The sequence below is a fragment of the Hylobates moloch genome, unplaced genomic scaffold (genome assembly GCF_009828535.3).
Source record: "Hylobates moloch isolate HMO894 unplaced genomic scaffold, HMol_V3 SCAFFOLD_6, whole genome shotgun sequence".
Taxonomy (NCBI): Eukaryota; Metazoa; Chordata; class Mammalia; order Primates; family Hylobatidae; genus Hylobates; species Hylobates moloch.
The window spans coordinates 148,324,373-148,349,008 of record NW_026652281.1 but is presented as its reverse complement, the minus strand read 5'-3'; the positions used below and the strand labels follow the sequence as shown (position 1 = coordinate 148,349,008).

General features: G+C 35.3%; 1 protein-coding gene across 7 annotated transcripts in view; it reads right to left on the bottom strand.

The window, feature by feature from the left end:
• The window catches only part of RANBP17 (RAN binding protein 17), a 447,403-nt gene that overhangs the window by 118,585 nt on the left and 304,182 nt on the right, over positions 1-24,636 (bottom strand). For 6 of the 7 annotated variants that reach the window (XM_058440137.1, XM_058440138.1, XM_058440139.1 and 3 more), the window contains 4 exons: positions 20,063-20,136; positions 18,970-19,068; positions 7,003-7,066; positions 6,803-6,911 (listed from right to left, as the gene is read on the bottom strand). In XM_058440137.1, the coding sequence (XP_058296120.1) occupies positions 6,803-6,911; positions 7,003-7,066; positions 18,970-19,068; positions 20,063-20,136 (346 nt within the window). The remainder of the gene's footprint in view (positions 1-6,802; positions 6,912-7,002; positions 7,067-18,969; positions 19,069-20,062; positions 20,137-24,636) is intronic. The other variant, XM_032158613.2, reaches the window with a different exon arrangement.

Below are 24,636 nucleotides of genomic sequence, written 5' to 3'. Positions count from 1 at the left end.
CATTTCTTCAAACACCAAAAAAACCTGCCAACATCTCTCACATGTTTTGAAACACCACTATTCTAATGATGAAATGCTTTCAATTCTGTTCTTTATGCAAGTGAACATTTTGTCTAGTTTAGCTAAAGCAATCTGATATAATGGTACAACTGTTTATTGCCAACCACCCCCTGCCCCACCGCCATTTTCATCTGAAATACAACCTGGGGCACACAGCATCTAATTAAATTCATACAAAGTGCAAATCACTGAGTAGAAACCAAAATGCATTTCAAAGTAAATACCAATTAATGTGACACCCAATTTCCTTCCCCCTTTCTAATCACTCCAATGTGCATGGCTTATACACAAGACATTTTCAATTTATTTTTGTAGGGTTCAGTTAGAATGTTTTGTATTTCCATCCAAGAATCACATCCAACACTTTTGCAAGAAAATAGGTGTTTTTTTTCTGTGATTCTTATCCCCACTCCCACTCTCCAAAATCAGTGATATAAAAAGTTTGTCTTCATTTTTTTTTAATTTGAGGAGGATCCTCATTATCTAATGTTTTTATTTTTTTCATTTAATATATGAATCTATGCTGCTCTTGACAACAGCACTATCTTTTTCTTCCTTGTTTCCATGACAATGAACACACAATAGAAAACTATCAAGCCATATATACAGAAATTCTGACAGCCATGTTCCAGTCAACCTAGTTTGTGAGACAAGCCTTCAAATAATAAAAACTGTGTTCAACAATGCTCAACAAATCATCGTCTATAAAGTAATAACACTTTGAACAGAGAGCAACAAGAGACTAATCGGGCACAAGAGTGACCAAGTGTAGCTAATCACTTGTGAAAGTAATCAGCCACTTGATTTGTTTTGTCTTGGAGAGGCCAGTGATCAGAGCTACTTCCAGAAAGAACCTGGCAGTCAGAGTTGATTCCAGGAGCCACAATGACGGTATCTTGGTTACTGTATACTTGTTTGTCATTCATTCAACAAGCATTTACTGAGCATCTGCAATGTAAAGACCCTGACTGGTGCTAGAAAAATATAAAAAAGATAGTCCATACCTTGAAGGTGCCCAACATAATTTTGGGAAGAATAACTCTAGTTTTTAACAACAGAAAGAAGCTCTGGTAATTTACACAACAAATCATACTTGATGCTTTTAATCATAACTTGATGCTTATCATATACATTTCATTATTTTAAAAAGTAAAAATTACTTATAAATAAGGAAGGAGTTTTTTTTCAAACATGTGGAAGTTCTATGAGGGTAGCTACTATGATTTTAAATTTTATTTATATCCAGATTCAACTGACTTATATTGAGCACCTACCATGCACCAAGCACTTCCACCATAGCCTATCTCTTTCTGTTTCTCTCAAGGTGTCTAAAAAGTGCTTGTAATGCAACAGATATTTACATTTAAAAAAAAACTTTGAACTAAAAATGTGAATTTATTCTTTATATTGTTATGGGTTAAGTATTTCAAAGGAATAGAATCCTGGGAAAACTAATAAAATCCAATTATTCAAATTATATGTGTTTATTTCAGTTTCTCATACCTCATAGTTTACATTAAGCAATACTAAATAAGAGCAAATTTGCTTTCCAAAAAGTGTGCAACGTCTTTCTGGGCATCATCATGAACATCAATGATCAATGCAGTAATAAGTACAGTAGTACTGTGAATACAGAGCTGGGGCTGTGTGCAGGCTCCGATAGTGCTATCCTGTTGTTTAACCTACCACAGATACATAGTGGGTTCCCTATCTGTGATGACCGTATCAAAAAGGAAATGTTAACCCATTCCATTTCCAGGTTCTGAAAATGTGAGTGGCACGGACCTAGTTTTAAAAACTCTCCTCCAGATACTTCTCTTTAACTTTGGTCTCCCCACTTCTTTCATTCTGTGTGACAGCATTATTGAAAGAGCATTTTTAAGGCCTGGGAAATAAATTAAGTCCAGACAAATGTTTCAAGGTCTCTTTAATGCTTGGACAACTGGGAAAGCAAGAAGACAAGCTCCTTGAGGCCAGGACCCAGTATGCCTGATTCATCTTTGTCTTGTCCTCAGAGTTTAGCACACTGTGCTTTCTAAATGATTGTCAAGGGCAATGACACAGTCTGGGGCTGCGCCTCTTCTCTCCAACACAGCAGCCAAGAGGTAAAATAGGCCAGGATGCAGTACGAAAAGCTGTCACTCAGTTACATCTCCCACTTGCCTAAGGTAGCAGATGATTGGGTTTTGCATGCCTGGTTTACACTCTTCAAATATTTATAGACAGTTCTCTTTGCCTCCAGCCCTAGTTGTCACTTAGCCAAGTTATACATACATGGTTCTTTTAATCTTTCCTTAGAAATCAATCCCACTAAGCTCTTTAATCATTCTAGTTGCATTTCTCTCAACTTTTGGCAGTTTGTCTTTCTGGTGATTTAGTCTGTGGAAAAGTATGAAAAAAAAAGCATGAAACACAGGAGGGGTGTAGTCCCCTTTCCATTTCAAAATTCAATGCCTTTTATGGGCAAAATAAAATTATTTTTCTTCTGTTTGTATGAACACGTTTTTAAAAATTCATATTTAAATTGATGTAGTAATAGACTGCAAGAGAAACAAAGAAAAAAGTATTATTTGTATTATATTGTCTAAGGATGATATTGTCACTGACTGAACCCTCTCATGTATAACTGGTATAACCTGCAATATTCAAATATGAGAAATGGGAGTCTAGAGTAACAGGGTCACTACAAAGAAGCTTAAGTGCCCATCCTAAGGTACTGCCTATCTGTAAATACTTCTAACTTTAGCTTTTTAGTAACAAATTTTAAAAATAAGTTAATTTTTACCATTATAAAAGTAATATACTAAAAAAATTCAAATGATCAGAAATAGAAAAAATTACCTATATGCTACAACCCAAAGTCAACATTTAGCATTTTTAGTTATTTTTTAAATTTACAGATAAAATTTTATGTTATTTATTGTATACAACATGTTTTGAAGTATATAGACAGGCATACCTTGTTTTATTGTGCTTCACAGATACCATACTTTTTTTTTTTTTTTTTAAACAAATTAAAGATTTGTGGCAAACCTGAGTCGAACAATTCTACTGGCATCATTCTGCCAACATCATGAACCTACTTCATGTTTCTGGGCCACATTTTGATAATTTTCCTAATATTTCAAACTTTTTTCATTATTATTATATCTGGTATGGTAATCTGTGCCCTGTGATGTTACTATTGTAACTGTTGTGGGGCACCACAAATTGTGCCCTTACAGGACAGCCAACTTAATTGATAAATATTATGTATGCTGACTGCTCCACAAACCAGCCATTCCTTTGTATCTCTCCATCTTCTCAGGCCTCTCTATTTTGTGAGACACAACAATATTGATATTAGGCCAATTAATAACTCTGTGATGGCCTCCAAGTATTCATGTGAAAGGAAGAGTTGCACATCTCTCACTTTAAATCAAAAGCTGGAAATGATCAAGCTTAGTGAGAAAGACATGTCAAAAGCTTTAACAGGTCAAACGCTGGGTCTCCTGCACCAGTTAGCCAGGTGATGAATGCAAAGGAAAAATTATTGAAGAAAATTAAAGCGATTAAATTAAAATGCCAGCAAAAACACACAATGAGAAAGCGAAACAACCTTATTGCTGATATAAAGAAAGTTTCACTGGTCTGTATAGAAAATCATACCAGTCATAACATTTCCTAAGCCAAAGCCTAATGTGAAGCAAGGCCCTAACTCTATTCTATGAAAGCTGAGAGGTGAGGAAGTTGCAGAAGAAAAGATGGAACCTAGCAGAGGTTGGTTCATGAGGTTTAAGGAAAGATGATGCCTCCATAACCTAAGAGTGCAAGGTGAAGCAGCCAAGTGCTGATGGAGAAGCTGCAGTGAGTTATACTGAAGATCTACCTAAGACCATTGATGAAAGTGGCTGCACTAAACAGATTTTCAATGTAGATGAAACAGCCTTTCATTGGAAGAAGATGCCATCTAGGACTTTCATAGCTACAGAGGAGAGGTCAATGTCTGGCTTCAAAGCTTCAAAGACCAGGCTGACTCTCTCATTAGGGGTTAATGCTGATGGTGACTTGAAGTTGCTGCCAGTGCCATTTTGAAAATCCTAGGGTCCTTAAGAATTATGCTAAAATCTACTCTGCCTGTGCTCTAGAAATATAGCAACAAAGCCTGGATGACAGCACATCTGTTTACAGCATGGTTTACTGACAATTTTAAGCCTACTGTTGAAGCCAACTGCTCAGAAAAAAAGGTTTTGTAAGGCTATAGCTGCCACAGATAGTGATTCCTCTGATGAATCTGAGAAAACTAAATTGAAAACCTTCTGGAAAGGATTCACCATTTTGGATACCACTAAGAACATTTGTTATTCGGTGGGGAGATCATAATATCAACATTAACAGGAATTTGGAAGAAGTTGATGCCAACTCTCATGGACGACTCTGAGGGGTTCAAGACTTCAGGGGAGGAAGTAACTGCAGATGTGATTTAAATAGCAAGAGACCTATAATTAGAAGTGGAGCCTGAAGACGTGACTGAATTGCTCCAGTCTCATGAAAAAACTTGAATGGATGAGGAGTTGCTTCTTCTGGATGACCAAAAGTGGTGTCTTCAGATGGAATCCACTTGTGGTAAAGATGCTGTGAACATTGTTGAAATAACAAAAGATTTAGAATATGACATAACCTTAGTTGATAAAGTGGCAGCAGAGTTTGAGAGGACTGACTCCAGTTTTAAAGAAGTTCTCCTGTAGGTCAAATGCTATCAAAAAGCATCGTATGCTACAGAAAAATCTTTTGTGAAAGGAAGTCAATTGATGCAGCAGATTTCATTGTTGTCTTATTTTAAGAAATTGCCACAGCCACCTGAACCTTTGGCAACTACCCTGATCAGTCAGCAGCTATCAATATCGAGACCAGCCTTCCACCAGGAAAAAGATTACAACTCGCTGAAGGCTCAGATGGTTGCCAGAATTTTTTAGCAATAAAATATTTTACTTATTTTTATTGTTTTTTGAGATGGAGTTCTGTTCTTGTTGCCCAGGCTGGAGTGCAGTGGCACGATCTCGGCTCACTGCAACCTCTGCCTCCTGGGTTCAAGCAATTCTCCTGCCTCAGCCTCCCAAGTAGCTGGGATTACAAGGTATTTGCCACCATGCCTGACTAATTTTGTATTTTTCGTAGAGACAGGGTTTCACCATGTTGGTCAGGCTGGTCTCGAACTCCTGACCTCAGGTGATCCACCCGCCTTGGCCTCCCAAAATGCTGGGATGACAGGTGTGAGCCACCGCACCTGGCCACAATAAAGTATTTTAAATTAAGATATGTACATTATATCTACATCATGATTACACACTTAATAGACTACAGTACAGTAAGTTTAACTTTTATATACCCTAGAAAACAAAAATGGTACTTGCTTTATTGTATCACTTTATCATGATGGTCTGGAACTAAACATACAGTATATTTGAGGTACATATGTATGATGTAGAGTAACTAAATCTAACTAATTGACAAATACATTACCTCTATAGTTACCTTTTTTGTGGTGAGAACCCTTAACATCCATTCTCTTAGCATTTTTCAAGAATACAATATATTGTTATTAACTATAGTCACCACCTATGTACAACAGATCTCTTATTCTTTCTATCTACCTGAAACTTTGTATCTTTTGACCAGCATCACCTCAAAGTCCTCAGCTCCTAGTAACCACCATTCTACTCTCTAGTTCTATGAGATCAACTTTTTTAGATTTCACATATGAGTGATATCATATAGTATTTGTCCTCTGTGCCTGGCTTATTTCACTTAACATAGTATCCTCTAGGTTCATCCACACTGTGGCAAATGGCAGACACTTTTTCTTTTTTATGGCTGAATAGTATCCCATTGTGTGTATATATATATATATATATATATACACCACATTTTCTTTATCCATTCATCTGTGGATGGACACTTAGGTTGATTCCATATATCCTGGGTATTGTGAATAACGATGCAATAAACATATGGGAATGCAGCTGTTTGATATACTCACTCCATTTCCTTTGGATACATATACACCCAGTAGTAGGATTGCTGGATTGTACAGTCATTTTATTTTGAATTTTCTGAGGATCCTCTACACTGTTTTTCACAATGGCTGTACTAACCATTTTTGATGAATTCCATTGAAGCCTTTTCTGAAGTACTGTCCCCCTACCCCCAACATACATGATCATACCATTTGCACCAGTGTTAACACTTTGCCTTTTCACTTAATGTTATAATATAAAATTTCATGTATTGCTTTGTTTTTAAATCTTCATTTTTATCGAGTGCCAATCATTCCACAAGTAAGTGGGTGTGCCATAATTTTACAATTCCCTACTGTTGGAGACTTACATCATTTCTACTTTTTCTCTAGTTTAGACATCACTATGATGAAAATCTTTGTGTGTAAAGTTTTTCTCTGTTTAAGATTATTCCTAGATTCATAGCAGTAAAATTAATGTGTCAAAGGATAGGCAGAAAGTAAGTTGTGAGGTAAAAAATCAGTGCAAGTGTTATGTGAAGTGAAAAATGCCACCTTAAGTACAAAGATTTGTCTTTTGGCTCTAATGCTAACAAGTGAACACTCAAATCTTAAAAGGTTGTAGAAAACTGTCAGAAGACGCTAATTCTAGTAAGTTAAATGTTGTACCCACTAGTACTCCACTTCTTTATTCACACAAGTATATTGCTAATTCCTTATTAATTGAGTTTAAATTCTTAACCTTACCTAGATCTACCATCAGAAGGCGAGTGAGCGCTGTGTAGAAGGTTGTTCGACACCTGAAGTCGCTGAGACTGTAACTGTCACGGATGCCAAGAAAAGGGAAGTGTTCACTCTAACGAAAGCAAAAGAGTAATCCAAGTTACTAACGCTTTACCTCAACTATTTGTAAAATGCTATTCATTAATTAAAGAAATAAGACTTACCGTGTGGTTTTTTAGCATGAATTTCACAGCATCTATCTTCACAAGTTTTTTTAAAAGGATATAGGTAATAGAAGTTAAGGAATCTAAGGAAATATGTCTGTCATATCAGTATGTAATAAATCACAATGTAAAAGTGAACTGTAGTGGCATCAATTTCTACTTATAAAAAATATAATTTCTAAAGAGCATTCCTATAGGAACGTCTTTCCTTCTGTTAAGAATGATAATCTATTATTAACCAATGCAATTACTTTTTCTATCTTATACATATTCTAGTTATGGAAAGAAAGAATGAAATTTATAATTAAGACAAGAACTCCTTTACTATTAAAGTCTTGATAGTGGAAAATTAAAACTGACCCCTTTTTATATTTTGGGTGTAACTTATGAACTACTTACTTAATGTTATTTCATAATGAAATAATTATAAAAGACCCATAATAGGCTATCAAAAAAGAGAAAATTATTCAATTCTAAGAAATAGTGAGCTCTCTTAGAAATCTAAGATCAGAATATAATTAGGAGGATATAGCAGACTGCATGTCATCAAGTATAGAAGGACAGCTTAAAGGAACTAATATTTCTCAAGTGCCTAGTACGTAAAAGGCATTTTCCATATGTTAATTCACCTAATCTTCACAATTACACTGTTAAGTATTATTTATTATTTTTAGTCCATAAATAATGAAACAGGAGCTAAGAGAAATTAAGTTGCTTGCCCAAGATTATACAGCCATGGATTGACAGTGCTGAGATTTGAACTGTAGTTTGGTTCCAAAGGCCATGTTCTTTCTGCTGTACCACATTATCACCGGAACAGTTCAACTTAGAAGGAGCATAAAGTTAAGAAATTGGAAACATGAATACAAGGACTAAATAATTTCAGGTATGACATGGATTCTACACACATCTACTCAGTATGCAAATACTCTCTTCTCTTACGCTACCATAGTCATGTGTTTTCTACCACAGCTAGAGCATCTCTCGGCCATTCCCTAATACCTACTTATGCCTTTCTTGAAGGCTGTAATAATCTTATATGGCTCCATTTATGTTACAAGGAAAATACTGGCTTTCTTTTTCCTTCACATCATCTCCAAATATATGACTCAGTCTACTGCCTCTGCACAGGGACACTGAAAAGCATAATTCTAAATTTTAGTCACTCAGGCATGGGTATCAAAGAGTGGAAAACACATTGGAACATGAATCAGGAGACCCGAGCTTGACTATACCAGTCAATGAATCCAAGTAATAAACTTAGCCTGTCTCAGCCTTAGTTTCCCTCTCCAAGAAATGAGGATGAAACCTATGCCCAAGCTACCTTACAGGATTGTTTGGAGGATCAGATAATGCAAATGTCTTTGCCAATTATCAATCATGGAAAAAGAAAGATGCAGAGAATTCACAGAACGTGTGCAACTTGCAAGGCTAATTTTCACAATTCCACGAGATAGGTAGCATCGCTTATATTTTTCAGGTAAGGAAATAAACTAAAAAAAATTAAATAATTTTTCAAAAGATAAAAAATTAGTATGATTTATACTCAAGTTCCTCTGATTCCAAAGCAACTATTCCAGTTGCATATGAAGCATGTATGTTTGGCTTAGCCCTATACCTGCTTATTTAAAATACACATCTACATCTTAGCATGTATCTGTATTAGACAGTAAACTTTCTAAGGGCAGAGACATCCATGCATTTTCCCTATTGCACTGCTCTCAGCAGGTGCTCAGTGCACTGTGTTTTTCTTTTTCTGAGACAGACTCTTCGCTGTGTCACCCAGGCTGGAGTGCAGTGGTGTGATCTCAGCTCACTGCAACCTCTTCCCGCTCGGGTTCAAGTGATTCTCCTGCCTCAGCCTCCCGAGTAGCCAGGACTACAATCATGGGTCACCATGTCCGGCTAATTTTTTGTATTTTTAGTAGGGATAGGGTTTCACTATGTTGGTCATGCTGGTCTCGAACTCCCGACCTCAAGTGATCCACCGTGCCTGGCCACAATGCAGTGGGTTTCTCTGGCAGGCTGCAGGGCAACAAGATCAAGGCTGTCAGGTAGCAAGTTTTTCCTTGCCTCCAAAGATGCAGATTTGATGATTATTCCTAGTGTCAGTCACTGGGCTGAAGACCTGCCACTCAAACTTCACTCAGTTAAACTGGGGTGGGATCAATAAACTTAGAAATATCTTAAGTAATTACCAAATAGAATTCTCTTAAAATTGCAAAGTTAAAAGTGACAGGGTCTATGGGTAATAAGAATGCTGCCATTAATAGGAATCTTCCTGTCAGTGCTGTTAATAAACAGCAAGTCATGTTTTGACAATAGAATATTTATGAAAGCAATAAACAGAACATTCACAGGAAGAATCTCATCTGTCAAAGACACATTTTCTGCAGAACGGCATCTGTGCACTTTGTACCAAGGCCAGCCTCACTGCCTTTTAATTACATTCTAAAGAAAAAAATGATTAAGAATGAATTTTTATATTTTTCAATACAGAAAAAAATGATAGTTCATCTGAATATTTATATTCTCTTATAGAAATCCAATTCAAACTAGTTATGGCTCTTAAGTGGGTCTGTAATGTTAAAAAAGGCAAATGAACCCATCATCTTTATGATCTTTACACTCTGATCTTATTCTTCTCTAAGAGACTAGGGTTCTTCTGAGTTGTGCCATTTTGGCTGGGTGGAGCATTAGATAAATTATGGCAACACTAGGTTAGATTTCAGAGGTCTATTCAAAACACCTCTTAGCAGTAAATCTGGTAAATGGTGGTGACAGTAACAGTAGCAACAGTACTAAAAGTCTTGAGAGTAACATTAATATAGGAAACGTCACACATGGAACATGTCAACAGAAGAGTCACGATTCAAATCCAGATCTGTCTGGCTCTAAAGCATAGGGTCTTTTCACTAGGCTGTACCAGATCCATTTGATTTTAAAGAGGCTAGTTCTCCTCCAGAGATCATTTCCTTCTTGAAATACAATTGAAATCGGAATCAGGTCCCAGAAGGGACAGGGAAACATTTTATTTTAGGAGGGACCAATTCATTAACGAGCCAGCATCACATCCAGGATTGAGCAAACTCTATAGTCTGGCTGGCAGTACCCCATTAAACTAAATTCTCAGAAAATCCCTGTCTCTAGCCATGTGGTTATGAAAACATCGAAGAGGGTGAAGACGGTCTTATTGATAGCTAGGATGACACATGAAGAAAAACAAGAAAAGAATCTCATAGATGGCTGAAAATTCTGAAAATCTGTATCCTTTGAAAAGGAGGATACTAAATTAAGAATGAACTGCTTTCTTAGGTTACAGGAGTACTACTACACAATTCAGTAGCTGCTCGACACAGTAACACCAAGTATGACTTCAATTCACAGTATCAGGCCTTTCTTGAGTATTTACATTTCATCAAATCTAAAACACCACTGATTGTAAAACAAAAAAACCACTATAATATGTACTACTAAGAAAAAGTGCTTAAAAATACCATCAATTATAAGATATATCCTATTTACAAAAGTGTAAAGATGTGAAAAAATTTCATTTAGAATTATATTAGTGTACTAGGTACATGATATTCACTAAGTACAAGAGAGTGGGTAATCATACTGAATCTGGGCAAATATTTAAAAGTCATACATGTTCATAGACACTTTTTGCAGACAGAGTTAGATCGTGATGAAAGAAGAAAGTTCACAGATGACAATATTACATGTCAGAAATTGCTGTACTTAGATTATATGTACAAAGTATACTACTGAAGTACTGAAGTAAAATATAAACTTACTGAAATGTAAGTTTAGTTATTTCAAAAGTAGAATTTCGCTCATGAACTCTACTAGACACACACACACACACACATACACACACACAGACACACAAACAGACACAATTCCTTTTAAGCAAATATAAAGAAAAGAATTGAAGGTAGAACTACCCATTATAAAAGTACTAAGGGAGACTATATAGGACAAAAACTATACTAATTGGTTATCCTCATATGATACCTGGCCATTTCTGATAATAAGTTAGGTAATAACATCAATATTTATTCACAAGATAGACTAAAGACTTAAACATAAGACCTAAAACCATAAAAACCCTGGAAGTAGGCAATACCATTCAGGACATAGGCATGGGCAAAGACTTCATGACTAAAACATCAAAAGTAATGGCAACAAAAGCCAAAATTGACAAATGGGTTCTAATTAAACGAAAGAGCTTCTGCACAGCAAAAGAAACTATCATCAGAGTGAACAGGCAACCTACAGAATGAGAGAAAAATGTTAGCAATCTATCCATCTGATGAAGGGCTAATATCCAGAATCTACAAGGAACTTAAACAAATTTACAAGAAAAAAACAAACAATCCCATCAAAAAGTGGGCAAAGGATAGGAACAGACACTTCTCAAAAGAAGACATTTATGTGGCCAACAACCATATGAAAAAAAGCTTATCATTACTGGTCATTAGAGAAATGCAAATCAAAACCACAGTGAGATACCATCTCATGCCAGTTAGAATGGTGATCATTAAAAAGTCAGGAAACAACAGATGCTGGCAAGGCTGTGGAGAAATAGGAATGCCTTTACACTGTTGGTGGGAGTGTAAATTAGTTCAATCACTGTGGAAGACAGTGTAGTGATCCCTCAAGGATCTAGAACCAGAAATACCATTTGACCCAGCAATCCCATTACTAGGTATATACCCAAAGGATGATAAATCATTCTACTATAAAGACACGTGCACAAGTATGTTTATTGCAGCACTATTCACAATAGCAAAGACTTGGAACCAATCCAAATGCCCATCAATGATAGACTGGATAAAGAAAATGTACACATATACACCATGGAATACTATGCAGCCATAAAAAGGATGAGTTCATGTTTTTTGCAGGGACATGGATGAAGAAGGAAACCACCATTCTCAGCAAACTAACACAGGAACAGAAAACCAAACACCACATGTTCTCACTCATAAGTGGGAGGTGAACAATGATAACACATGGACACAGGGAGGGGAACATCACACACCAGGGCCTGTTGGGGGGTGAGGGGCTAGGGGAGGGATAGCATTAGGAGAAATACCTAATGTAGACGATGGGTTGATGGGTGCAGCAAACCACCATGGCACGTGTATACCTATGTAACAAACCTCCACATTCTGCACATGTATCCCAGAACTTAAAGTATAATTAAAAAAAAAAACACATAAAAAAATCCAAATAGGTGTAACAAAGATGAAGCATCTTAAGGGATACTAATAATCATTTACAAGGAACAGGAGTTAAGGCATAATCACTCAACAGAAGGGGCAACAGTAAGTTCTAAATGCCCACTGTATGAAGTTTTGAAACTATAAAGGAAGGGAAAAAAAGTCTTAATCTCTAATAATTTACAATCTAATAGGAGACAGGACCAGCAAATACTAAACTATATTACATTCATACCCAGATACATAGATTGAAAACAAGGTGTTCACAAACATTAAGAAAAACAAACCACGACTTGAAAGAAAATGAAGGGAATTAATATTTGGTATTAAAGGACTAAGGATTAAGCTATTTCATGACGGCTTTACTAAGTCTTTAGCCAAGACTGAAAAATTGAATAAACCTAGTTGAGTTACAATGTGTCAAATGGGGGAGAGTGGCAAATGTGGTGATTCAGTGAAAGATAATGAAGGGTATCAAGGGGTAAGTAAAATAAATTTCCTTGGCCCAAGTATAAAGTACAGATTGTGGTCTAATGGAGGATCAGAAAGTTAGCTATGGGAACTCAATAAGTCAAGTACCATCAAAGGGCTCAAATTTAAGGCAATAATTTTGCTTGACCTAAGAAGCAAGTGGAAGAGATTGTGGGCTTTTGGGAAGAGAAATGATCAGATCAAAACAATACTCAAGGTACGTAATTTTGTGAAACAAAAATCTAAATAACTTGGTGAAGGTCTAAATAAGGGGGCTACAGAAGAGGAATAGGGAGGATTCTACACCTGATTCTGGTATTTAAACAAACAGAGGAGATAAATTATGGGATGACTTTTCTGTGGCTGATAGAGACAGAAAACAATGAAATAAATCAACGTTTCCTCTGATAAAAAATGCTAATAGAAGTATGCCTGAGGGATGTAAGCTGAAACTAGTTTTATTTAACATTCTCACAAACCATCTGGAGATGGTGGTATTCAGTAAAATAAAGCAATGCATTTTAATACTGTTTCACAAAAGCAGAAATATTACTGTTTATTGCTAAATAGTTCCTGTAACAGACATAAACAATTTTACTTTCATCCTTCACCCTTGTTTCATTCTTGCCCTTTGCTTCATCTTTCATCCTCTACTCTTTCCTGACACCTACCACGTTCAGGATTCATATCCAAATGGTGGGAGGGTCAGAAACAGATGTGAGGATGTCTGGTTTGCACATTATTTGGTAAGTTTAAAAGCTGCACATTTAATCGTTTATCTGTAAGCTTATGTCTAAATGACCTTGAATAAAAGGGGCTCCCTCAAATCAGCCATATCACAATGTCACATACCCACATTATTTTTAATGTGTAGATTTTCAGAAAATTAGTATGTAATTTATCTGAGTTAAATTTAAACAGAAGAAAAAGAAACTATATTAATAAAACAACTGACTTTAAGCTCTTTGGAGAAATATAGAAAAGGAAGTTTGGAATCAGTGTCAATTCTGTTAGAATTTAAAATCCATGAGGGCAGGGTCTGTGTTTTATTTGTCCTTTTGCCATGTACTTAGCAAATGCTTAATAAATATTTGCTGAATTGAAAGAGGCCAATAAGATTCCAGATGAGTATGGAATTAAATTTAAAAATGACTATTTTAGTCTTACTAAATATTAACTCTAGATAAGGATGAAGTTCTAATTATTGTACTTAAGCAAGCAAAAGAAAGACAAATGGAGCTGGGAAAAGCAGGGGTGAAAAATAAAATTTTCATGGTCATCAAGTGACTTTGATAGAAAATAGATTCTTTGGCTTGTAGAAATGAAAATGACTGAAATAAACTAGTGGATAAATAGATTTATGACGCATATGGATGGGACTTACATTCACCAAATTCAGGTGTAGAGGAACTTAAGGGGATAATCTTAGAGAGTCAGTCTGAGGCCAAATGGAAGGAATTATTTCTTTATATCAAGCAAAATCAGAGCCAGCTCCATAGGCATGTGAGCTGTACACTTGCATAGGGGACCCTGTGCCTGGAAGAGCCTCTTCATGGTTTAATGCTTTGCTGTTAAGGTCTTGAAATTCCTAACATTTTTTGAACAAGTGACCCCACATTCTTCTTTTTGAGGTGGGCCCTGCAAATTATGTAGCTGGTCTTGCAATAACATGGAGAAGTCATTAATCTTGAGAACTGTTGAGGTTAACAGTATCAATAAGGTAAAAAAAAAAAAAGTTTGGATAAACTCAAAAACTAATGTGGAACTCTCTTATAGAGTCTGATTTTAAAAAGCTAGATATTGGTATCTCATTGTGGTTTTGATTTGCATTTCTCTAATGACCAGTGATGATGAGCTTTTTTTCATATGTTTGTTGGCTAGATAAATGTCTTCTTTTGAGAAGTGTCTGTTCATATCCTTCACCCACTTTTTGATGAGGTTGTTTGTTTATTTTTCTTGTAAATTTGTTTAAGTTCCTTGTAGATTCTGGATATTAGCCTTGTCAGATGGAGAGATTAAAAAAATTTTCTCCCATTCTGTAGACTGCCTGTTCACTCTGATGATCGGTCATTATTAAAAACTCAGGAAATAACAGATGCTGGAGAGGATGTGGACAAATAGGAACACTTTTACACTGTTGGTGGGAGCATAAATTAGTTCAACCACTGTGGCAATTCCTCAAGGATCTAGAACCAGAAATACCATTTGACCCAGCAATCCCATTACTGGGAATACACCCAAAGGATGATAAATCATTCTACTGTAAAGACACATGCACACGTATGTTTATTGCAGCACTATTCACAATGGTGAAGACTTGGAACCAACCCAAATGCCCATCAATGATAGACTGGATAAAGAAAATGTGGCACATATACACCATGGAATACTATGCAGCCATAAAAAAGGATGAGTTCATGTTCTTTGCAGGGACATGGATGAAGCAGGAAACCATCATTCTCAGCAAACTAACACAGGAACAGAAAACCAAACACCACATGTTCTCACTCGTAAGTGGGAGTTGAACAATGACAACACATGGACACAGAGAGGGGAACATCATACACAAGGGCCTATCGGGGGCGAAGGGCTAGGGGAGGGACAGCATTAGGAGAAATACCTAATGTAGATGATGGGTTGATGGGTGCAGCAAATCACCGTGGCACGCGTATACCTACGTAACAAACCTCCACGTTCTGCACGTGTATCCCAGAACTTAAAGTATATAAAAAAAAAGGACCTCAAAATACACACACACACACACACACACACACACACACACACACACACTCCAGATATTTTTAGTTTTTTCATGTTTGATGATTATGTAATAAAGGCCAACTACCAACAGAGGGCCTGACAGAGAATGAAATTTCCTTTCTGAAACCCAAGTGGAGCATGTTAACTGCTACAAATTTGAGTAAACAATAAATTGCAGTAGAAATACTGATCAATTATCTTTCAAACGAATAAAAACTTGAAATAATGATTAACGAACGAACAGAATTTTGGATAAAATGTGATACTGTTCTCCGTTTTCAGCATTTAAAATAAGTAAGATTACTTGATTGCTCTGTATGACCCTTATTCTCTCTCCAGTTTTCCCAAGAGCTTCCTTGTTCCAATCATTTGAACAATCTCACCCTTTTCCCATTTAGATAGAAACTAAAATTTCTGACCAGGAAACATTTCAAAGAAGGGAAAGATCCCCAAGTACTGAACTTGAACACAGTGGGCTGGCTCTGTACAGAGCCATTTCAGCTCTGTGCCTGTTCAAAAAAGCTATTTAATCAGAAATTCTTGGAATTTAGTCTTGAAAATATAAAGAGTATGTTAAACAGTTACTCAAATGTATTTGCTAAATTTATTATAAATACCCATGTAATGAATCTGATGGGAAAACATAAACTTTCTGTCAAAAAGGTCACTGGACTTTAAAATAACAACAATCTTACCGATTTGAAAAGTTTCAAATTTGGCAAACAGCAATTCTGGGGTAAAATGCAACAGCCATTCAGTTACAATCCGGGGACTTATGTCCCCACATCATTATTTAGGAACTAGATTATCTCTAAAAATGTAAGTCTAGTGAGTCTTCTGAAGTCCTATGAAAAAGTGTCTGTGAGGGAAGTACCAGACTTTTCTGCTCAGGACATACAATGCAGCTCTATTTTCTAACTACCTAAAGACAGAAGTTCTCAAAGTATGGTCCTGGAGCCACCAACTTAACCTGAGGCTTGTGAAAACTGCAATTCTCAGGCCTTGGCCTAACACCTCCTGAAAGAGAAACTCTGGGGAGTGGGGCCTAACAATTTGTGTTTTAAAAAGCACTCACATTCCGACGCTCACTAAAGTCTGAGACTACTGCTTTAAGGCAACCAAAGGCTTTTTAATACTTCCTAAAAATGGGGGTCTTGTGTGATTTCAATTTCTAACAAGTGGTCAGATAAAAGACCACCAAAGTTCAGAGACTGGCTTTGAGCACCATAAACACTGAGTAAGGTTCATCTGAAGCAGATCAAATAGAAAAAATAAAACAAAAAGTATCTGAAGACATGTACTATAAATAAAGAACATTAAAAAACCTCATAGTGAGATAACATGCTTTTCATTTACTTCTAATATTTTAAATATTTTAAATATTAATATATAAACAGATTTCCAATAACAAGGGCCTATAGGTGATGATTTTGATCTTGCATAAGTGTTCCTATTGCTGAAGAATGTCATCTTATTCCTAATATAGAAATAATGTATTGCTTTAAAATCAAGACTAAAAAACACATTGTAATAAAGAAATCGATTGGAAAAACAAAACATGCATTAGGTAACCAGTAACTGCACTAGAACAGATACACCACTCACATATTCCATTATGTAAATGAATTCAAAGATATTTCATGACTGATCAGCTAGAAGGGACATAATGATTTATAATTCAAATAACTGAGCACTGAAATCAAATTGAACTAATATATATTTCTAAATATGCAAACCTGAAATAATTGCTAAAAAATATAAATCAATGTACCCATGTTGAAATCATTCCTATCCCCTGGTTTAAAATATTACGGCTTTTAAACTTTTATCTAGTAAGTTTTCTGAAAATATGATTTTTTTATTCACTTCAAGAAGTACTCAAAAGCAATAAACAACATGTAAAATAAAAGGCTATAATATTTGAATTAAAGAATATATAATAGGTTTAATAGGATAGAAAAAGATCTTAAATAGCAGATACAAATAAATTAGGCATTATGCAAATTACACTAAAAGAATACAAATCAAATTAATTTTATACTAAATATCAATTTCAACCTAAAAAATAGGGTAAATCTAAACAATAGATATATGCTATAAAATAACTGAGGCTTCTTTGCAGATAATATGCTCTCAAAGTAATTCAATGTGAAAAGGCCAGAGTTTGCAATACTAGGAAGTACTTATAAACCACTTCATATGTTAGAAATAAAGAGTATTTCAGCATTATTATTAGAAAAAAATATGGGTTGAGTTTTTTTTTAATAAGAAAAAATACATATCTTAAAAAGCCAAATGACCATTGGAATTGGGTTGTACATCACTTTCCAGTAAAAAGGAAAAACAGCCTGGACAGGTGTAATTTATCATTTTTCTGATTTAATATCAAAGAAATATATTAAAATAATAAAAAGAATCCTGAAATCCTCAAAATTTGTAGTGATAAATAGCCCTCCCTGTCTTTATTGCATTATACCTACTAACAGAAATATTGCATGGTGGATTTTGCCAGACAAGGACGATTATTTTCCAATAAAAAGTTGCATATTAAATTCCAGCACAAAAGTGGGTGTCTAATACTTTCGAAATCTTTTATGGTTTACCAAGGAATACAATTTTAAACTTAACTAACATAAACATATTCCTGGAATGAACCTACATTAAAGGTTTCCATCCAACGCCACCATTTTCAGAATTTGTCCTCATATAAAAAGATCAGCTAATCTTAGTGATTAACTAATCCAACACTTATCTTTCACAAGTCCTATTATCTTTGATAGCTAACGTAGAAAAGACAATCTACATGATTCTCTCTAGTTGTTAGAAATATGACAATACTGTCAACTATAATTTAGTAAGAAGATTCTTGGTTTTAGAATTTTAGAAATCTGCTAGACAGAGAAGTCTAAACATTTAATGTATAATGGGAAATCTTATTTTAGATTAGATTAGATGTTGATTTGGTGGGGGCAATAATCAAAGAAATGGTCAAAAAACTTATCATTTTCTTTGTATTACTCCATTGTGCCTTTCAACTAATGAAAATGGTGTTCTTTTCACTGAAGAATGTTAGAGATATATTTACTCACAGGAATGCAGTTTTTATAATGTAATATTTTTAGAACATTTTGACCTCCTTAAAATTAAGTTACATACTTTCTTTTAGGACATGAATTTCTGACAATTACAAAAAAGCATGGACTAAAATACATGTGGTTGCATACTTTCTTATACAACCATTTATTAGCCTGGGTGAGTATAAATATAACTGTAACTACTTAGGGATCTATATGTCCATATAAATTCAACAGTGATTCTGACTAAATGCTTCATAGTATACAGCTAATTAAAACCTTTCAAAAACATGCATTTACAGATGAGGCTAAATGAAAGGTCTTTTTATTTTTTTAAAAATTGCAAAAATTATAAACAAGGAAAATACCTGGTTAATTAAATGCATCTGCTAGGTTGTTTACACATAATGTCAGATATACAGTGAAAAGGATATCCAACAGAAAGGTCATTTAGGAACTGAAGAGTCCTTGAAATTACAGGCTCACATCTTCCCCAGTATTTAAGGTTTGTAACACTAAATAGGAAAAAAAGTCTTTAATTATAAGTAAGATATTTGCTTGTCTAAGGAGAACCAGAGAATACACATAAATTTATGTAAGTTTGATGACCTAAATCACAAATATTTTGAAAGTGAGAAACAGGCTCAAAAACATTTTCTATTCTTTCCATAGCATATTCAAAATTATATGCAATCTGCGATGAATATTGCTCTGCAAATGGTGTATAATTCCACATATTTAGTTTTGTAAATTAAAAAGTTGTCTAAGTGTTTCACTGGAAAACATCAAGTTTGTACCCAAAACATATTAGGGAGGAAAAGCAGGAGTTACAAAGAAAGCCAAATAGAGGCTATTACTGCCAAATAATGAACCATCAATCTGTGGCTCCAAAACTCACTTCTTATGATCACGACTGTTTATCTAAATTTGCTGTCTGTAATCAAGACAGTGTTGTTTGTCTGTTACACAGATAAAGTGGGGTGCCAGGTGGAGGCATACAAGTTTGGCTACGTGTACAAAGTTATGTCTATGACTAGAAACTAGTTTATTCTGCTAATGTTATAAGTCCAATATAAGGACAGTTTCCATGAATATGTCTCTGCCAGCCATAGGTTTCTCTTAGAACTAATGAATGCCCTATCAGACCTCTCTCAGTGATTTCAATTTGCAATAATCTCTTCACGTGGTCTTTCAAGTCGCGTGCTTTTCTTTTTAAATTAAAAAAAAAATGCTGCCCAATTGATCTGAAGAGTCAAGGTCTGTAAATCTTTTAAAATCATCATCTGATGCTGCACACTGCAGTTGTATGGAAACTTGACAAATTACAATGTCCTTTGGATGGTGAGTTTTCAATATGTGAAATTAAGTTTCAATTAAGAACAATGCTAACATTCTAACAATTAAAGCATAATTTCAAGTCTTTTATTTAAAAAATTAATGTATAAAAAGATTTAAATACAATAAAAAGATCTATTACATTTAAAACAACAACAAAAGAAAAATTAAAAGACCAAAACTAGAACTCACATTTTTGTCATGAATGTTTCTAGAACGTGGTTGTCATCTGTTATTCCTAAGACTTCTGACATACGAGCATATACCTGCATTAAAACATTTCATTGTTAAAAGTTTTATTATTAACATATATTTTCAAAAGACTATTCAAATTGAACAAACATAGGATTTAATGCACTGTGGTATCTACACTGAAGTAGGGAGTGGGTGGGAGAGCAAATGAATTTTTTAAAAAGAATCTTATAATTTTAAAATTTGCTAACTTTTTCCTCCAGATCACTCCTATTTTGAAATATATAAACGCTTACACACAAACACACTCATATATCCATTTTACTCCCACCACACCACACACATTTTTTTTTCTCAAAGTGGTAGACCACCTCTTTCTGGAAGACGGGAGTAGGTATGCAAAGGGCTGGAAAGTAGAGTACTTCAACAAAAGGCTCCAACACTTAAAAATTTTCCACCTATTCTAGATTTCAGCAAAATATTAACCATTTCAGGATTATTTAAGGCAGTTATAAAAATAAGGATTTAAAAAAACAAAGGAAGTTAAAGAACTTATAGAAATTCTCCTCAAATATTACCTATATTAAGCTTCCCCAAATACACAGGTACATCTTACTTTTCATGTTGACACTGAAATCCCAAGCTCAGGGATTCACTGTTGAAAACATCAGGGCCTGGGAATCCACTAAGCTTCCAATTAGGGAGTGTTGGTTGCGGAGTTTGGGGTGCAACATTTCAGTCTCAATCCAAGCCACATTGAGCTTATAAATACATATCCCACTTCAAGTGGGAAAATGCCACTTATACTCCTTACTAGCCTGGCAAAGCTGAGAGGTGGGTTGACACCTCCATACTCCCTGATGCTCTGGTGTGATTCCAGGTTATCCCTGCCAGACACCAGCTGTATGGGATTTCTCTTCTGTGATTTGATCCTGTGATTGTTTTCTCTCACTTTCTCCTAATCTGCCTATTTCTTATGTACAGCAACATAGTTTCTATTCCCTCTGTCTTTTGTTTTTTATATCTGAACACCAGCTTGATACACCGCCATAGGTCATGAAGGTATCACAGGGGTAACACAAATCACCCAGAGCTATAGGGTCATAGAGGGGAGGAAAGCTGCCATTGTAGAAATTTCTTTTCTGGATTTTAAACACCATTTGAACCAGCAGGTTGTGTTCCAGGCTTTCAACCTGAGTCCTGTGTCTGGAAGGCTTCTCCTCAGGCTGATGGAGTGAATCAGAGGGAGAGAAAAAGGGGGAGAGGAGGAGGGGTTAGGTGTAGAGGGTGACAGAAGGAAGGAGGGGCTGAATGGTGGAGAGGAGAAGCTGGGGAAGAGAGAGAGAGAGAGAAAGAGAAAGAGAGAGAGAGATAGAAAGGAAGACTGAGATTCAAATTCCTGCTGCCTTATCTACTAACTTCTGAGCCCTACTGAAAAGCATTTCAATGATTATATATCTGTGACTTTGCCCATGAGAGTAGGCCTTCATCTCTAACAAGATTAAAGTGACCATTGTTGCTTGTAAGATGTTTGGGGGAAAGAGGGAGCTAAGGAGAGAGAATCTAGAGAAGTTAGTTACCAACAATCCTCAATAATCACAAATCTTTAAGCACAAAGAGGGCTCAAATGAAGACTGATATGTAAAACGGAAAGTTTCCCTAAGCTCACCATGATGCCAAACCTCTCTTGTATATAGAAGTATACAAATTGGGTCCCTTGGAAAACCTGGTATCGACATGATTAATGGCACACAAAGCATTTCACAACTTGGCCTCAACCTACCTCATCTTCCACATTTCCCTCAACCTCAAGCCACAATAAAATGCTGATGGATCACTGAGGCATCTCATGCAATTTCAGATTTTTATGTGTTCATGTGCTGGTCATTTTGCCTCAATCAATCTTCTTCCTCTTTTTCCCTTCATACTCATTCAGAAGTCATCTCCTCTGAAGCCTTCCTAGGCACAGTGAGTTGAACTCTCCTTTATGTTCCCACAACATCCAGTCCATTCCTCTATCATGGTGCTTTTCACATTGGAACTGTTTGGATGTCAATCTCCCTCATTACACTGAGTGCTTCTTAAGGGGTGACACTATGCCTTATTCTTTGTGTCCCTAATATTGCACCTAAGGCAATATTTGTCAAGTGAATACTACGTGTTTTTAATGTGCAGTGGCAAAAGACACGGTCTGGATCTACTAGGACTATATTATAATGTGAATATTACACAAAGAAAGAAAAATGACTTTTCCCATTAAGCATATATTGGATTCTACAGACAAAATACATGGAATCGTTAATTACAACAGAAAAAGAAAATAGCTAGAGAGAACAGCTTGAATATTTAGTAACTGATTATAGCAATTGTCTTTAATTTTATTTTAGTGGCACCCTTGTCAAAAGCAATCCTTAAAATAAGCCCAGTTTTATAAAATCAACTAGCAGTAGGGATCAGACACCCTACTGTGTGCCTTGCTTTGCCCACTTGCTCAGTTCCAGGGCCAGAGACTGTGTGCCCTTAACTCTGACTGGAATTTAAAAGGCACGCTTGTTTAACAAAGATGAAAATATGAATGAGTATGTTTAAACTAGCTTTACTACAACTCAAAGCACAAATTCTTTGATGGTATACAGGATCATTTATACAGATAAATGAAATTAATAATAAATTCCATGACATCCTGGTTTTGGAAAGGATGTGGCCATGGCATTATCTCAAATCACTTATTTTCTTCTTATTGTATTTATATCTTTACTGGTTAATTTTCTTGTTTTCGATAACATAACTACAGTGTACTTTTGTAAGATCAAATTTTACATGTTCAAGACATTATAAATGCCTTTTTTATGGCAAAACTCAGACATAATATAATTTTTGTCTTAATCATTTTATTATTCATTTTAAAATGGGATTTTAAACATTTCAAACATTTTAACATTAAAAAATGTGCTTTCTAATTCAATGGGTCCTACAAGGAAGTTTTCCTATTGTGTCCCTGGCATTCAAAAGAGGAGGAAGCTAGGCAGGCAGGTCTGTTGTGTTCTGCTGTCAAAACAGTTTCTCAAAGCATCAGATCTGACCCAATAATATACTAGAAAAACAGTCAACATTGACACATGGCAGTGCTTTAATCCACAATTATCCTTGTAACTTGCACCATTCCTTTTATCATCCATTAGCTTTGATTCCCATTATCCCATCTAGAACTGTGTCAACGCTTTTGTCCTTGGGGATTTCTCTCCACTACTAGGATCTGACAGTCAAGCTTGAGTACTAAACAGGATCATTACCTCTTAAATCCACTTATCTGATCTACTGAATAGTAAATTGAAAAGCTCATTAAGAGCAACAATCTGATTTGTTTTCACGTGTGACAGGGTCATTTAAAATCAATGTATGATTACAGTGTTTCTTTTAAAAGACTGTTTCTCATTTTTCAAGGTACCTTACCATTCAGATAACATGCAGAAAACATGAAAATGTCTCCAAACATTTGAAATTTAATTATCCCTTTTAAACATGGATAATTTGGGAGTGAGAAGTAATTTGTTCAGTTAGGAAATACCTACAACATTGTTTATCATCAAGCACAGGTCAATGAAAGTCTTCTACAGAAAAATCTTCTAACACAGTATTTAGAGTTTTTAACACTTTCTATGACTTTTATCATTTCACCCGAAATAATTTTTATGACACCAAGAAGCAACTGTATTGCAGTATCTATTTTAAGGAAGTATATAGGAGTTACATAGGAATGCAAGAAAAGGAAAAAAAAAAAACTCACTTTCAGTCCACAGATTCTTTGTCTCTTATTTCAGAATCTATTAAGATAACCTCATCAGAATGAAAAATGAGTCAAAATCTAAGAAATAAGAGACTAAATCTATCTGTGTGGTCATCCTTCAGAGAAGGATGGCCAATACAATGACACTGAATATATGGTTATGCCTTTGGTTATGAGTTTTATATAGTCAGAGATGCACATTCTGTAACTAAGTTTTTGCCTGTCTGAGCCCTCCTCCCTTCTTTCCTTCTTTGCCTTTCATAATATGCCTGCATAACAGACTGTAAGCTTCCTGAGAGCAGAAATGATGCTCTGTTTTTTTAAAATCTCACATGCCTACTACTCAATAATGTTTCTTAAATGAATAAAAAGAATATATGGTTAAAATGCACATTTTGGTCAATCCCATTTCATATATGATTCTTTAACAAAGGAAAACAACCCATAAAAGGCATGTATTCTTCCCCCTGTAAAATAATATACCCCAAATCCTACTCATCTGGGATGAACACTGGTAAAATGTTGTCATTTTAAAAGGTGTGGTTTTAATGCTTAAATAATATTTCTGGAAGAAGCTCTCCCTGTAAATTCAGTAAGAAGAGTCTTAATTTGAAACCTTGCCAGCCTGTTACAGGCACTTCTCAAAACATATAATAGAATATGATATTTTTGTAGTATTAATTTCCACGTGAATATGTTTCCTCCACTATTTTCAGCATGTACTCTTGGAATGCAGGGGAAATGTCTATTTCTCTTTACATCTCCAGTAGTATATTGTCTTAGAACA